The sequence below is a fragment of the Penaeus chinensis genome, chromosome 15, assembly GCF_019202785.1.
Source record: "Penaeus chinensis breed Huanghai No. 1 chromosome 15, ASM1920278v2, whole genome shotgun sequence".
Lineage (NCBI taxonomy): Eukaryota > Metazoa > Arthropoda > Malacostraca > Decapoda > Penaeidae > Penaeus > Penaeus chinensis.
Window position 1 is genome coordinate 10,725,543 of NC_061833.1, and position 15,000 is coordinate 10,740,542.

The following is a 15,000-nucleotide window of genomic DNA, read 5'->3' on the forward strand; positions in this document are numbered from 1 at the left end:
AAAAAGAAAGGCAGCAGAGAGGGGGGTGCTATGTGTACTAGCCGATTTTTGTATAAATTTGCAGTTGTTAATGAGAGTTTCGAATTTATTTTCGTATTTTCTTTCCGTCTTGTGTTTTTTTTCTCACCAAGATAAAGAGGAAAATAGGAAAGTAGCGGTCCGCAAGGACCTGCTTAAGTTACAAACTGTCTCTGATAGATATGAGAGTATCTCTCTCTCCCTCCCTCCCTCTCTTTCTCCCTCTCTCTCTCTCTCTCTCTCTCTCTCTCTCTCTCTCTCTCTCTCTCTCTCTCTCTCTCTCTATCTCTCTGTTCCCTCCCTCCATCTCCCACCTCTCTCTCTCTGTACCTAAACAGAGAGAGAACGACAGTGGCATTCTACTTGAACCACTTGTCGTCACATAGAGAAAGAAAAGAATGTAAAATAAGAAATGCGAAATAATGTACATAGTGCTGTTACTCGTCATGACTGGCAAGATCGAGGGCAAGAGAGATACATCATCGATCTTTACGCCTGCAACTACAACAACAACAAAGCCTATTAATGAAAGGCTTCAGTGTCTTGCATGAATGAGTGAGTGAGAATGAAAGTGAGAGTGAGCTCACACAAAGAATGAATCACAAACACGAAGATTAATGTTCATTTTAACAATAATACTATAATTAGAAAATATCATTACTACAAAATTATTTCAAATAAAACATTGTGAACAAAGTGAACGGTGACATGATAAATTCTTTGCGAGCTTCTCGTAACGCAAAGCTTCCCGGCTCAGAAATGTACGACGCAATCCACGATTCCATTTAATCTACCGTTCAGGTTCGCTACAAAATTCTGACATTCCGAGGTTATTATGTCTAGCTTAAGCATATCAAACTACGTAAGACTTCATCGATGGGGATTCCTATGCCCAAATTACTGAACGAAATATAGTGAACTGAAATGAGACGGGAAAATCTATAATCAACTCTCCTCTACGTATCTGTGATGGGCGCTCGTGACAGTGTCCTTGCTGGCATCTATCATGAAATCACATGATCGCTTGGGCTTTTCGACACTGAGTAATGTAACAGAGCTAAGGTTTTCCCAATGGCATAGCAACAACAAACAACCCAAATCACGGGAAAAAGCGAGCGTGTCGTCTCATAGCGCTCGAAAGGAAAAGGGAAAGTGAAGCCAGGTTGGGGCGAGGAGGTGAGCTATCAGCGAGAGGAGAAATAAATGATGTCCGTGATAAAGAGAGAGAGAGAGAAAAAAAAAAACAGTAAGAAAATTAAACGAACTGAAAGAGCAAAAATGAATGAATTTCTAACAGTCAATTAACGCAACTCGTACAAGAAGAGAATGGAGTACGTAGAATTTTGTGAAATAACTATGTGAAATCACAAGGAGTTAATTCTCGATTTGAGGTAAAATCACTAACGCGTTGTATTCGTTGTAGTTGAAACAATGTAAGTCTCTAAAAACAAGAGAAATAAATTAGTTACTTAATTAACGATACTTCATGTTTGCTGATCAGAGACGGAAATACCGTACTTTACGAAGCAATGTGACCTCAGGGCGAAGGGAGACAAAGACAACACTTCTGTTTCCTGTCACAGAGTTCCCGCACTTAACACTTTTACCCAGGAAAACCAGTGTGAGTGACTGCACATAAATTTTATACGGCATAACACAGTTATGGGAGAAGGGAGGGATGGAAATGAAGGGGCCTATAACGTGTACTGACATGGTTTTGAAGGCATGGTGGTCTGCGTATCGGGGGGGGGGGGGGGGGGGGGCAGGCGGCTGGGGGTGTTCACGGGATGACGGTGGAGCATGTTCCTAGGTCAGATAAGGTCGACCTTCATTTTCATTTGCGTTAAAACTCTCTCTTCTCTCTTCTCGCTAGCTACGTCTCTCTCCCTCTCACTGTATGGATATACCCATATCTCCTCACACACCGTTCCATCATTTCAGTAGACGCACGAGCGAGTGTGAGGCTACTGACTGTATATCGCAGGGTATTCACATGTGGAGATTGACTGTGATCAATAGGCGCTCTACCAAATTGCCGCAATTGGGCAGCAAGTTGGAGAAATAGGGGCAACTGTTACATTTCACTCAGTTGTCAGAAAGTCTTTAAACTTTGTTGCTTCTAGAAATGATTTTTTAAATTGAAAACGACCAAAGTTTGCAGTTTGACCGAGCAACGGTAAAACAATAAATCAAATATGTACTTTTTTCTTCCAAGAGAAGCCTTTCACTACCCGGACTTCGTTACCTTCTGTTTTTGATTTGTTTGTGTTTGATGAGCACCACGCATTCAGTCATTAGATTTTATTAATGTTGACTTGATAGATAATCACAGATTACTGGGTGATCTTTACATGATGTTGATCCTCCCTGTATCCCATTCACCCGCTGTTCATAATATCAAATGCAAACTCGGAGAAATACACTGAATCAATGGATTTAACGGAAATACAAATAAAATAAGTAGGTAAGAGTGCACGCATGCACGCACGTACTCACATACACATACAAATATACATACAGAAGCAAACGCTCACAAAGGGAGTCATACATGTAGTCATATATCAACTGGCAGCTTGTCATACAAGAGTGATCGATCCAGGCGTGTCACCGCCGAGGACCCTGTCTCCGTCCTTCCCTCCCTTCTCCCTCTCTCCTCCGATCTCGGTCACAAATCTTGCTTCTCTTTTCCTCTCCCTTCCCCCGCCCAGAGAACCCCTTCTCCCCCCCCCCCCCCTCCCGTCGCGCCTGTCAGGTTTCTCGACGCCGCCGGTAATATAAGTTTGCCATATATACCACCCGTCGGAAAAGTTTGGCTGCCCGTCAGTTTGTTTGATCTCTATCTCTCTCGCCCCTCCCGGTTTTTCTACTTACTGCTGTCTCTGTGTGCGTTTAAGGCCATGTCTGTCGGTAAGTCTGTCTCTTCCTCATTATCTCACAAGCATGCATACGCGCAAAGGCGCGCTCGAACACATAGACACAGGAACACATACAAACAACATATGTGTTTGTGTCTGCGTGTGTGTATATTGATATATACACGATATATTATTGCAGTAATATATTTTATACATATAGTACTTGAGTTCAAATATTTCACTTTCGAGAACAGAACAAAGAACAGAGAGGTAACGTAACTAATCCACGAGCCCACATAATCCAACGAAAGGATGGTCTAACCAAAATCACGGGAGTTCCCTATGTATTCACATTACAGTATCACAGCAACTATAGATTTTAATTAAACTATCCTGTTGTTGGTTTGAGTCGTCTGATCATTTAGCAGGTTCTAAGAGTCTTACGAGAGTGAGTGGATTTGAGTCCTTGAGTATGGGCATATATATGTATATTTATGTATTGCAAATAAGCACACACTTCACACACACAAACACACACTAACACACACACACACACACACACACACACGTACACACACACGCACACGCACACGCACACGCACACGCACACATACACACACACACACACACACACACGTACACACACACGCACACGCACACGCACACACACACACACACACACAGTGGTAACGTTCTCATCTGGCAGTCTTGCTGAGCTGCGTTCAAATCCCGCACTGCCGGTGGGAGGTAACCGCAGGTATTTCTTGCATACAGGAATAATTTAGAAGCACGAACTGTTACCATTATCGTTATTATAATCATATATATATTTATTATTATCATCTATATATATATATATATATATATATATATATATATATATATATATATATATATATATTTATATGTATGTCTTTGACTAAAATCATATACACAACAGAAGTCGCATATGGGTCACAGACCTTGTCTGCGAAGTGATAGCCGGGAATATTTTACTGTTGATATCTGGAAATGAAAATAATGCATACTAATGGTTTGCAGTCGACCCCATTAGTATGCAGCGCTAGTATTTTACATATAGTGTTAAAATGAGATACTACAAATACATGGCATGATTTTCTTCATTACGCTATCAAGACAACAACACGGTTAGTAATTAGGAAACTTGATTCACTTCTGCAATAAAAATCGAGCACAATTCACTTTGCGCTCCCTGTTTTTTTTCTTGTTCTTGTCCTTGATTCGCATATCTTTGAGCAGCCAAGTGGATAGAGTAAAAAAAAATATATGATCAAATATTGCTTTCAAAAATGGGCATGATCTTGCCAATTACGTTTGCTACAATAAGCAGTAGAAATCCCTCTCTCTCAAACACACACACACACACACACACACACACACACACACACACACACACACACACACACACACACACACACACACACACACACACACACACCGCTGCCGGGTTGGGGTCGGAGCCGCGGTCTCTTCCGCACATGAAGTATAATGCGATTGTTCGGATCTAAAACCCGGACAGCAGTGGCGTCATCCGTCTTCTTAATTCGTTTACGGGCAATTACCTTTGGAGATGATTAATCCCAATGGAATAATTAACGATGAATCTATTAGTTACAAAGGAGAAGGAGGAGGAGGGCGGTCTACGTGGGATGCATGTCATGTACTTACGGCCATTCGGGTTACTATTACTGTGAAAGAGCAGACACACGCTCACACGCACGCCTATGTATGCTGACATGTGTCTGTCTGTGCGTGTTTGCGTATGCAGACATACATGCGCATACACACACACCCACACATATGTATAAATATAAATATATACACACATAATATATATAACATGTATATATATATATATATATATATATATATATATATTATACACATATATTTGTGTATATATAACACATATATGTAAATATATGTATATATATACATACATATATATACACACATACACATGTACATGTATATATATGTACACAGACACAGACACAGACACAGACACACACACAACACACACACACACACACACACACACACACACACACACACACACACACACACACACACACACACACACACACACACACACACACACACACACACACACACGTTGAAATACACAAAAATAAAGAGAGAACGCGGAAAATGTTCTCCGCTCCTCAACGGGCTCCTCCCAGAGTGCAGCTACACAAAAATTCGTTAGATATTCAGATGCAGCAGCGCCACTCTCGGGCTGATGGCCCTTAACCCTGAGGAGACAACTCTTCTTTTCTTTGACATCACAGAGTACACATCCGTTCTGCTGAAGGGGCGAGTGTGCTGACACATTCAACTTGCCTAAAAGACGTCAATAAAAATCATATCAATAGACCGGTCAGTTCATGGAACTCTATTCCCTGCGAGTGTGCCAATTTGCGATCATGTCTGCACGTGAGTGTGCTCGCAGGTGCCTGCGTGATGGGGCAGAAAGAATACGTTTTCATGTAGCACATTTATTTTATAATACGGAATAAATAAGAAACAAACAAGCAAGAAAGACAGAAAAGAAAATCCCTCGCATGTCACTATAAATTGTTGCAAACACGTTACTGTACGTCGCTTGTTCCGTTACTGCAGCCGTCACTCGGTTATCACTGTATTTATCACTTATCTGTCACTTACCTTTCAGACTACCTGCCACTCATCTTTCACTGTACCTGGCACTTACTTACCATTCTATCTATTACTCGCCTGTCACTGCACAATACGACCTCTACATCCAAGTTTACCAGTCTGCATTCCTATTGTGTGGACTGCGAGTTTTGACTCGTGTATCCGAAACACATCCCCTCACTACATGTTCTGGCATGTGTTTTGACACAGGAGACGAGACACACATTGACAACGCTGGGTGGTAAACTTGTAAGTGGAGAAGGTTACCTGTGACTCCCTCCTAATAGTACCTGGCACCCTCCTGTTTGTGTTTAAGGATTAAAGTCTTCACACATAAGATGACTGTATGTTGCGCTAGTGGGTTGGATATGTTAACATAAGGAGGATTTCCTCCTACGTATATTCACAGAAATAAAAGTGAGGCTGCGTAGGCGAGCCGCCTGAACGTGCCTGTTTACAATGGAAAGGACACTTGGGGGCTCTCTGATTTTGCGGTACGGCCTGGCCCCCAAGGGAACAGACATTCGAATAGTAAAGCAGTTGGGACATATAAAGCCTTTAGAAAAGGATATCGACGGCGGTGCCAGAAAAAGCACAAACTAAAAGACATCATATAGCTTTCATTCCCTGGTGATAAATACTCCAGGGTTTTGCAGGACATGAAAATGAATTCTCACGATTAAACCAAATCATTATTGAGAATGAAAGTTGGCCAGAACGACATGAATTTAAGGATAAAATGATTTTTCATACTTACAAATGCTGCACCAAATAGAAAAGTTCTTGGAAAATGTCAAAGCACATGATGTGCCTGATGTCGCAAAGGAAATCGATATCATTGAAATTATCACTGATGATAAAATCTATTATATGCTTAGTGTGTTAAAGCTAGGAGAGCGATGGCAGAGAATGTCATAATTGCATACGAGAGAGGTAGTCCTCCAAATATTAGCATGACTGAAAGGATGGCACCTCTTAAAGATATCGTCATTAAGACCTTCGCATCGTTTCGATCAAATTGTGCAAAGTTGGGGCCATGGAGAATTTGCATGTTCACGATTCACACTACGATGCCGAGATCGAGGCTTAGAAATGCATGGAAAGTATGGGAATTCTCACTCCTTAAGACGAAAACCGTGATTAACCGCACTGTTTTCCACCAGATGGTACCTTCAGCCTAGGCGCAGTGCTATCTAGTGTCAGTCATATAAAAAGGTATCTATATTCTTAGAGCATGGACAGCCACTACATCCTTAGAAGTCATTTCTAGAAATGTCAGAAACAGTGACTGGTCTGCTAAGATTGCAAAATAAATATATTATAACAGTATTACTAAGCTTTCTACAAGAGGTTTTACAATATGTAAAGAACTCCATATTATCCTTTCTCCTCGCCCCAATACTCAGCGTGATGACTCGCGTTAACTGTCTTTTTATTTGTTTCTTGATGGTGGGACTATTATCATTGTTAATGATGGTATACATAATTATTTTATTTGATTTTGTTGAGACTTTAATACTTATTAGTTTTTTCTATGGTCAAGTTGCAAAAGCGATAAAGTATGTTTTGGGTTTAATGCACTAGTGACCCTTGTAGAGTTTGTTTAGTTCCCTTGGGAAAGGCTGGTATATTACATTATATTATAAACTCGACTTATCATGGCTACCAAAGTCATTCCAAGCTTTTTTTCTTTTTCTTTTAAAAAAGAAGTTACAGTTACAGGGCCACAACTCTGTCAAAGAGTCAACAACTGCCCCAAAAACTGCATCATGCAAGTCAAATAGGCACATCTCGACATTGACCTTAATATAAATATCACAAGAAGTCACATCTACTATCAGTCAGCCCAAACATTTAGCAAACTGTACTGAAGCATCTTGGATTTTTTCCTCATGAAGCTATATGAGGCAGCAACTCAAAATAATATTCATAAATTAATAATCAATCAGTAAATGGGAGCGGGGAAAGAGATTGTGTGGAAGGAAATCACGAGAATTAGATGTTCTAACTCTACTCTCTAAAAGAATAGCTAAGGGGTAAGAATTCCCTCCTTGATATCTTAATTTACTTTATATTGCAGGCAACCTTCATGCTCGCAGAATGTCCCAAGGAATGCTGGCATTTTGTTCTGAAATCTTAGTCTCCCTAAACTTACACGACCTATCATCTCCTCCAGATGAAAGACCAAATTCATTCAACCGTTTTGGCTTTGAAATAAATGGGATCAAGATTCCTTTTAAATAAAATATCTCAAGTGATGGATAACCTGCCTTTAAAGAAAGCCAAAGTTTGGTACCAAGGCACCTGTGATATTTTCAATGAATTAGAATTAGGTAATTTAATATACTTATATACTTCCCTTTCAACCTCGGTAGGTGAACAAGGTGTGTAATATCAGCCAATGTTGCTCAGGACTTTGACAAGGCTGGATATTTTGTCAGTATTTCGATAAAAGCTGCCTGATAATCTAAGGCTCGATGGAGTGTATTATGGGTAATAATAACTTCTAGTATCCTGATGTCTTGGTGTTTGCTCCACACACATATCTTACCACATAATTATCATTCCACCTTGAAAATTAACCAAAACATTAAGAGGATTGCTTCAAGGCCCTATGGCCATTGCAGTAACTAAATAACAAGCAAAAGCCAATCTATCTTTCATCTGTTCGGTACGTGGCTGACTTTACAGACCTACTTCTTGTAGTCTGTTGCCTTCAAATGTTTTTGAGTACCCTGATGTTTTACCGAACAAGGGTATGAGAGTTATATTTGACTGCTATGTGGATCTTCCCTCAGGCTGTTAGAGCTTCAATCTAGTCCATAAATTTCTAATGTTTTCTCATGACCCTCTGCCACGTGGGCTCTATGACGGCCCAGAACCATTGGCCCGGCGGCAGCCTAGATGATGATTAGGGCTGACCCCGTTTGACCCGCAGTTCGAAATCCGTCACCGTTCTGTACAGGACACCGCACCCAGCAGTGCACCCAGATATTTGTATCCGTGTGTTCCCTTTACTGTGTTGTACTCTTCAACAATAGAGTTAAACCATATATCCACTGTCACTGCATCCATCAGTCAGTGTATGAGGCTCCACAGCCTCTTATAATCTGGTGACAGAGGTAGTAGTTGCATCCTTTTTGCTCACATGAACGCACATCTCTAAAAACCGCTTGACCAACACTTCCACGATACGTCTTCAAAACCACATGAGTACACATTATGGCCCCTTTCATTTCTCTTCCCTCCCTTCTCCCATAAATGTGCTAAGCCGTATATATTGTATGTGCAGTCACTCTCACATTGGTTTTACTGGTTAAAGTGTTAAGTGTGGAAACTTGTGACACGAAACATGTTCCTAACTCTCACTCTATCCTTCTGACCTTAGGTCGTACATTTCTGGGAAAACATGGTATTGCCAACAAACATAAAATATGATTTGTTAAGTATTTATTTAGTTTCTCTCGTTTTTAGAGATGTGTATTATTTCAACTACAACAAATTCATCTCTTAAACTGAAAATTAACTCCTTGTGATTTTGCAGTTACTTTACGAAATTCTATGTGCTTCATTCACTTGTATGAGTTTCATTGATTAACTGTTTACTCTTTCGGTTCGTTTAATTCTCTTTCTGATCTAATTTATCTTTGAACATCAAATTTATTTTTACTCCCACTCTTCTCCTCGCCCCAACCTGACCTCTCTTTCCCTTTCCCTTCTGGTCAGATATAACCTAGGATTGCGTACATCGTCTAATAAATTTACTCTTCGGTGTAGGATAGTAGGTAAGAGTAAAACCAAAGTTATTCGTTTGATTGGCAACTTTTATTCGAGTTGGTGTGAGCACAATATTCATGTCCGTTCATATATGTAGGACTGGGATTTTATATTAGAATCATTATTTGCTTATTAGCCACACCTTTCACTTAGATGTTGTGGGTAAATTGTGCGATTCGTGATAATTAGATATCTATAGGTCATGTCACAAGTCATACCCATCACAGATTTGAAAAATGGAGTGAATTATTTACAGATTTCCCCATCTCGTTCAGCTCACTTAATATCGTTGGAAATTACATAGTATCGTGGACTGCATACACAAGCACCAGATAAATTTCTGACCTGGGAAGATTTGTCACTGTTCACTATGAGTACTTTCTGTTACATATCATCATATGTTGAATCCATTGTGATAATTGAATACTTTTGTACTAACGCTATTGCTAATTTGTTGCATTATTAAAGTTAACATTAATCTTCGTGTTTGTGATTTATTTTGTGTGAGCTCACTCTCACACTTATTCACACTCACTCACTCATCATCTAGATAGATTTTGTGTTTGCTCTGCAACAATCAAGCACCAACCATCACCCATGGCTACCAAAGGCCTGTAAGGTCAGAGAAAAACCATGGGTGGACCTCAGCCCAAGGAAGAAGGCCCCACTGTAGTCCAGGTCACGACTGCCCATCTGACCACTGATTGGGCCGCCCGTGTGCCCCAGGCGTCGGGCTCATTAGGCTATTAGGGTAAGGATGGGGTTTACAATATGAGCAGTGAACCATCAGAACAAGCAAATGATACAAGCAGCGAAAGCAGTGTAGACAGTGCAGACAACGAAACAAACTATCAGAATTCCAATTTTGGAAGCCTAACAATTGTTCTGAAAACGATATTGTGCTTCATTGCGACCAAGACTCATGACATGAAAAGAATAATCAATGTAACCGTACATACCATGTTAGATGATCTGATAGACAATAAAAATCTAATCTTTACATTAACAACAACAGAGGCAACCCAAAATGACAAGAACCCATCAGTCAAAAAGCAAGGAATCTCAATGCCTTTCACAAAGTTTTTCACCAAAATGAAAAATGAGGCAACTCACATACAATACTAGCCAATCCCACGTCCTGTGACTTACTTTCTGTGTTTGTAAAGAAATTCGATGTTGTAATATAAATATTTATGAAACAACAGGCAACTCTGGACAGCCTCTTTGGGAATGAGTAAGGTATGCCTTGGCGTTCCCCAGCATGGGAGGTTTCGCAGCCTCAGTTCTGTGTCTGACACATCCAGTCTTCCCTCCCCCCCACCTCCCTACCAGATTCCTCCCCACAACGCAACCTCCCCAGACACATTCTGCTACCAACCTTTTCCCTTATGCTTTCCTATTCCCCTTCTTAACTGCCCCACCCACCTCCCACACCCCAACCAAGTTCAGACACACCCAACCTCACTCTTCCATCTCCCCTCATTGCACCTCAAGTTAACCCCAGCTCCAAACTTCTCGTGAATCCCCGCCCTACGCCACCTTTCGCAACTACTAACCCACAACTACCCAAACCTGACATCATCACTGGCCAGAGTTATATGACCGCGGCTACGCAAGCACGCGACTCTGCTGACGCAAGTGAGCAGCTGGCCCGGCGTCAACATCCCCCACGAACTCACTCCCCAACTTATCAACACCAGAGAAAATGAGTAAGAACACAAGTAATGCCCACACACAATAAGATCAGAAAAAGCAAGAGGAGAATTAAGCAAAATTACAGGAGGGAGAACGACAAGCAAGAAGCCAGTCCCTCTGCCACCAACTGAACCGAAGTGCGAGTGGAGTGATGCAAAGTACCACAACGTGCCCCAGCCTGACATTAGTAACACGGCGCCTGTTGTGATAAATAATAACTAGGCAAAACATTGTGAAACAGGAAACGTCTGACTGAAATAACGGGGATGAGGATGGGTTTACTCTAGTATAAAAAAGAAAAAAGAGAACAAAGATCTAATGCTAAACCCCTACAGGGGGGCACTGGAATCACAGACAGAGGAAGCAGATATCGAGAATCATCTGTTTGTTAACTTCCCTGAGTTGGACGATGTAAATGCATTCAAAACGAGGATGACTCACTCATATTATTCCAGCTTCACTGTTTCACTCAAAGGCAAGGCACTTGTAGCTGACGTGTTTTTGAAGTCAGATTCCTTCCCTAGCTCTTTGAGGGTCTTTTTAGATAGAAAAAACAACAACAAAACCTTGGAACCTAAGCGGGATGTTTGACCAGAATGACTTGTCAACAATAGTGCCAGCTAATGCAGGACCCTTCAAAACACTTCCTCGCTAAAGGCTTGCTGCCTCACTGACAAAGTAGACAAATTCGGCGTCATAATGGACAAATTACTGTTAACATTGCACTAATCTCAGAAACATGGTTCAAAGATAACACATTAATCCTCGGAACCATATAGGGTTACTAATACTTCTGATTGTGAAATTACTTCTACATTGAATATTAAGTAGACTGTAACCTTGGACAAAATCATAAACAAAGAACTATGAAAATGGATGTTCCCTTTCCCCATTAGGCAACAGTGATCATCTGTTGTTACTCTGAGTACCAAAGAAGTACCAGATATCCACACAATTAAAGGGAACAAAATGCGCAGATTCTTTGATTCTAAAAATCGCGAGTTTTGATCATGGATTACACATCATGACTGGGCTGACATTCTTAACAACCTTGAACCGAATGCTAGATGTTAACTATTCATTCAGTCAGTCAGTTGACAACTGCCTCCCCTTAAAAAGGATCAAACACCTTATCCTGGCAAGACAAAGAGCCTACAAAACCAGAAACAGGTAAGGCAAGAATTAAGATCGGCTAAGAAAAATATCACAAACAAATTATTGAATACAACAGTGAAGCATTCGGAACATAATTGGTGACAAAAAGAATGACAGTTACCTTTCTCAAATCAGTGCTGCTAACATCATCAACTGTCACTTTACTAACATCAACAAGCTACTCCTTCCTCTATAAACAACAGTAAAAGCAACTGTAAGTGAATATTAAGTGTATCAGCATTCAAAAAGGATAGCAAGAAGTAAATCTCCCAGACCTGATGACATCCCGCCAAGATTACTGTCATAATTCGCTCCCGAGCTTCTTTATTAGCTACATCACTAAGGGCATGGTACCTAACCAATGGAAGTGTGCTATCACAGTCCCAATTTCCAAAACAAATTCACCTACTTCTCTTGATGACTTTAGGCCTATATTGTTAACCCTGTGCAAAATACTCGAGAGATGAATTGCTAAGGAATTGTGGAAGGCATTTACCGAAAATTAGATCATCACCATTCTGGGAACATCTAAGGAAGCTCTTCTGTCCACTACCTGGTTGACATCATCAGTCACATCACATCAGATGTAGACAACCAACTGGAGATGACCTCCATCACCATCGACCTTCAGAAAGCATTTGATCTTATTGACCATACCACCTTGACAAGAAGAAATGATTTTCCTGGGTTTTCACGAGGACAGGGGTGAAATGGATCATTTTCATCAACCTCCACTCCCAGAGAACTCGTGGAAATGGCCAAACATCTGATGAGATTGAACTTCACTGCGGCGTCCCTCAAGGAACGGTCCTCTGACCATTATTATTCCTGTTAATGGTAAATTAGGATAACATTCCCCACGCGATAATCTACAAATACGTGGGCTGCATGACACTTGCAATCATGACACTTGCAATCGCACACAAACCAGGGCAAGGTAATAGGACGCCTTCAACCAAGTGTCAAACATGTTAATCAACACCAAGAGGGGCACAGAAATAAGATTTAAATTCAACAAATCAGCCGATTGTGATAGTGATATGAAAATAGGTAATGAACTTTTAACACGCACCTCAGAGATGATTATATTAGATGATTATATTAGGAGTAGTGATCAGTAAAATGGTTCAGCAATTCAAAAAAAAATATCGTGTACTCCGCATGTGGACGACTTTCATTCGACCAATTTATGAATATGCAGCACCACTTTGTCATACATTCATTACCAACTTTGAAAAAAATAAATTAGAAACTCCAGAAAAAAGCACTGTGCCTCATAAGTGGATCAAACTGACGAGCTAAATCAGCTGCAAATCCCCTTCTTTGAAGACCGGAGAAAATTCGGCCAAAACATCCTTCATCCGAGAGACTTGTATAAATGATAATTTTCCCATATAAATTCTTTATTGTTATTATTATCCATGCAGAACAACAGGCACTTATAGGGTTTGGTGTTGTTATTGTAGGCGTAAAGGTCATGATGTATGGTATGAACATAGGCATGATTTGCATAAGCCATTAACTCAAGATCACATCTGCTTACCAAAGTCTAAATCAAGCGTCTGCCACATGGGCTCTAGGTCGGTCCAGAACCATCGGACCGGCGGGAACCCACGTGACGATTATAGCTGACCCTGTCTGACCCGCAGCTCGCACTCCGTCACCGTTCCCTCCAGAACACCATCCGCCTCCGGCCGGAGCGCGTCACTACACCCAGCATTGCTCCCAGATACTTGTATCGTGTATTCCCTTTACTGTGTTGTACTCTTTATCAATAAAGAGTCAATCCATATACCGCTACCATTGCATCCACCAGTCATTGTATTAAGGCCGCCATAGCCTCTTATACAAATATATCATTCTTTGCCAAAGGAGTAGATTAACAAATATGCCTTCTTTCTCAGGGAATCTGAAAGCCACTCTTATATTTTTTTTCAAACGAAGGTCAAAATGCGTCCCAGATCCTGAAATGTGGCCGTATCCGGATATATACCATGTTCACAATGCTGTAACATCACCATTGTCTCTTCCAAACAGAGACGCTGCCCGTGTACGCGCTGGTGTGGGGCAGCCTCGGTCTCATCGTCACAGGCCTCGTGGTGACCGGCATCATCGTGTGCACGCGACGCCGGGCCATCATCCGAGGTGTGTGTGCGCTTCCACGTTGGGCGAAGGAACCAACCTGTATGCTCTTGTGTGGATGGGGACACTTACGTGTATACAGTAAAAGAAAAAAAAAAACGAACAAACTACATAGTGCACTTACGCAAGCATGCACACACACACACACACACACACACACACACACACACACACACACACACACACACACACACACACACACTCTCTCTCTCTCTCTCTCTTTCTCTCTCTCTCTCTCTCTCACTCTCACTCTCACTCTCACTCTCACTCTCACTCTCACTCTCACTCTCACTCTCACTCTCACTCTAACTCACACACACACTCTCTCACTCTCACTCACTCACACACACACACTCTCGCTCACACTCACACACACACACATGTTCACATTATATATATGTGTATACGTGTATGTTAGAGAGAGAGAGAGAGAGGTCATCAAATCAGAGGGAGGTACAGAAAGAAACAGCTTCTGTAGTTTGCTTCATCTCCACAAGACGTTGGCACAGAGAACGCCCGTCCTTGCTGAGGGCGACTTGGGGCAGTAACAAATCCGAGGAGATTTAGATTTTGGAAGTAAATATCTTTGAACTCGATTTAAAGGTCGCACACTTTCTCGGGGAACTTCAATCACACCACAGACAATTCTTGATCATGGGGAAGAATGAGGCAGATACTG

The 15,000-nt window shown here is 41.2% G+C and overlaps 1 protein-coding gene across 1 annotated transcript in view; it reads left to right on the top strand.

Annotated features, from left to right (window-relative positions):
* The window catches only part of LOC125032968 (irregular chiasm C-roughest protein-like), a 103,047-nt gene that overhangs the window by 72,202 nt on the left and 15,845 nt on the right, over window positions 1-15,000 (top strand). The window contains exon 11 of the mRNA XM_047624384.1: window positions 14,217-14,324. Coding sequence (XP_047480340.1) covers window positions 14,217-14,324 — 108 coding nt within the window. The remainder of the gene's footprint in view (window positions 1-14,216; window positions 14,325-15,000) is intronic.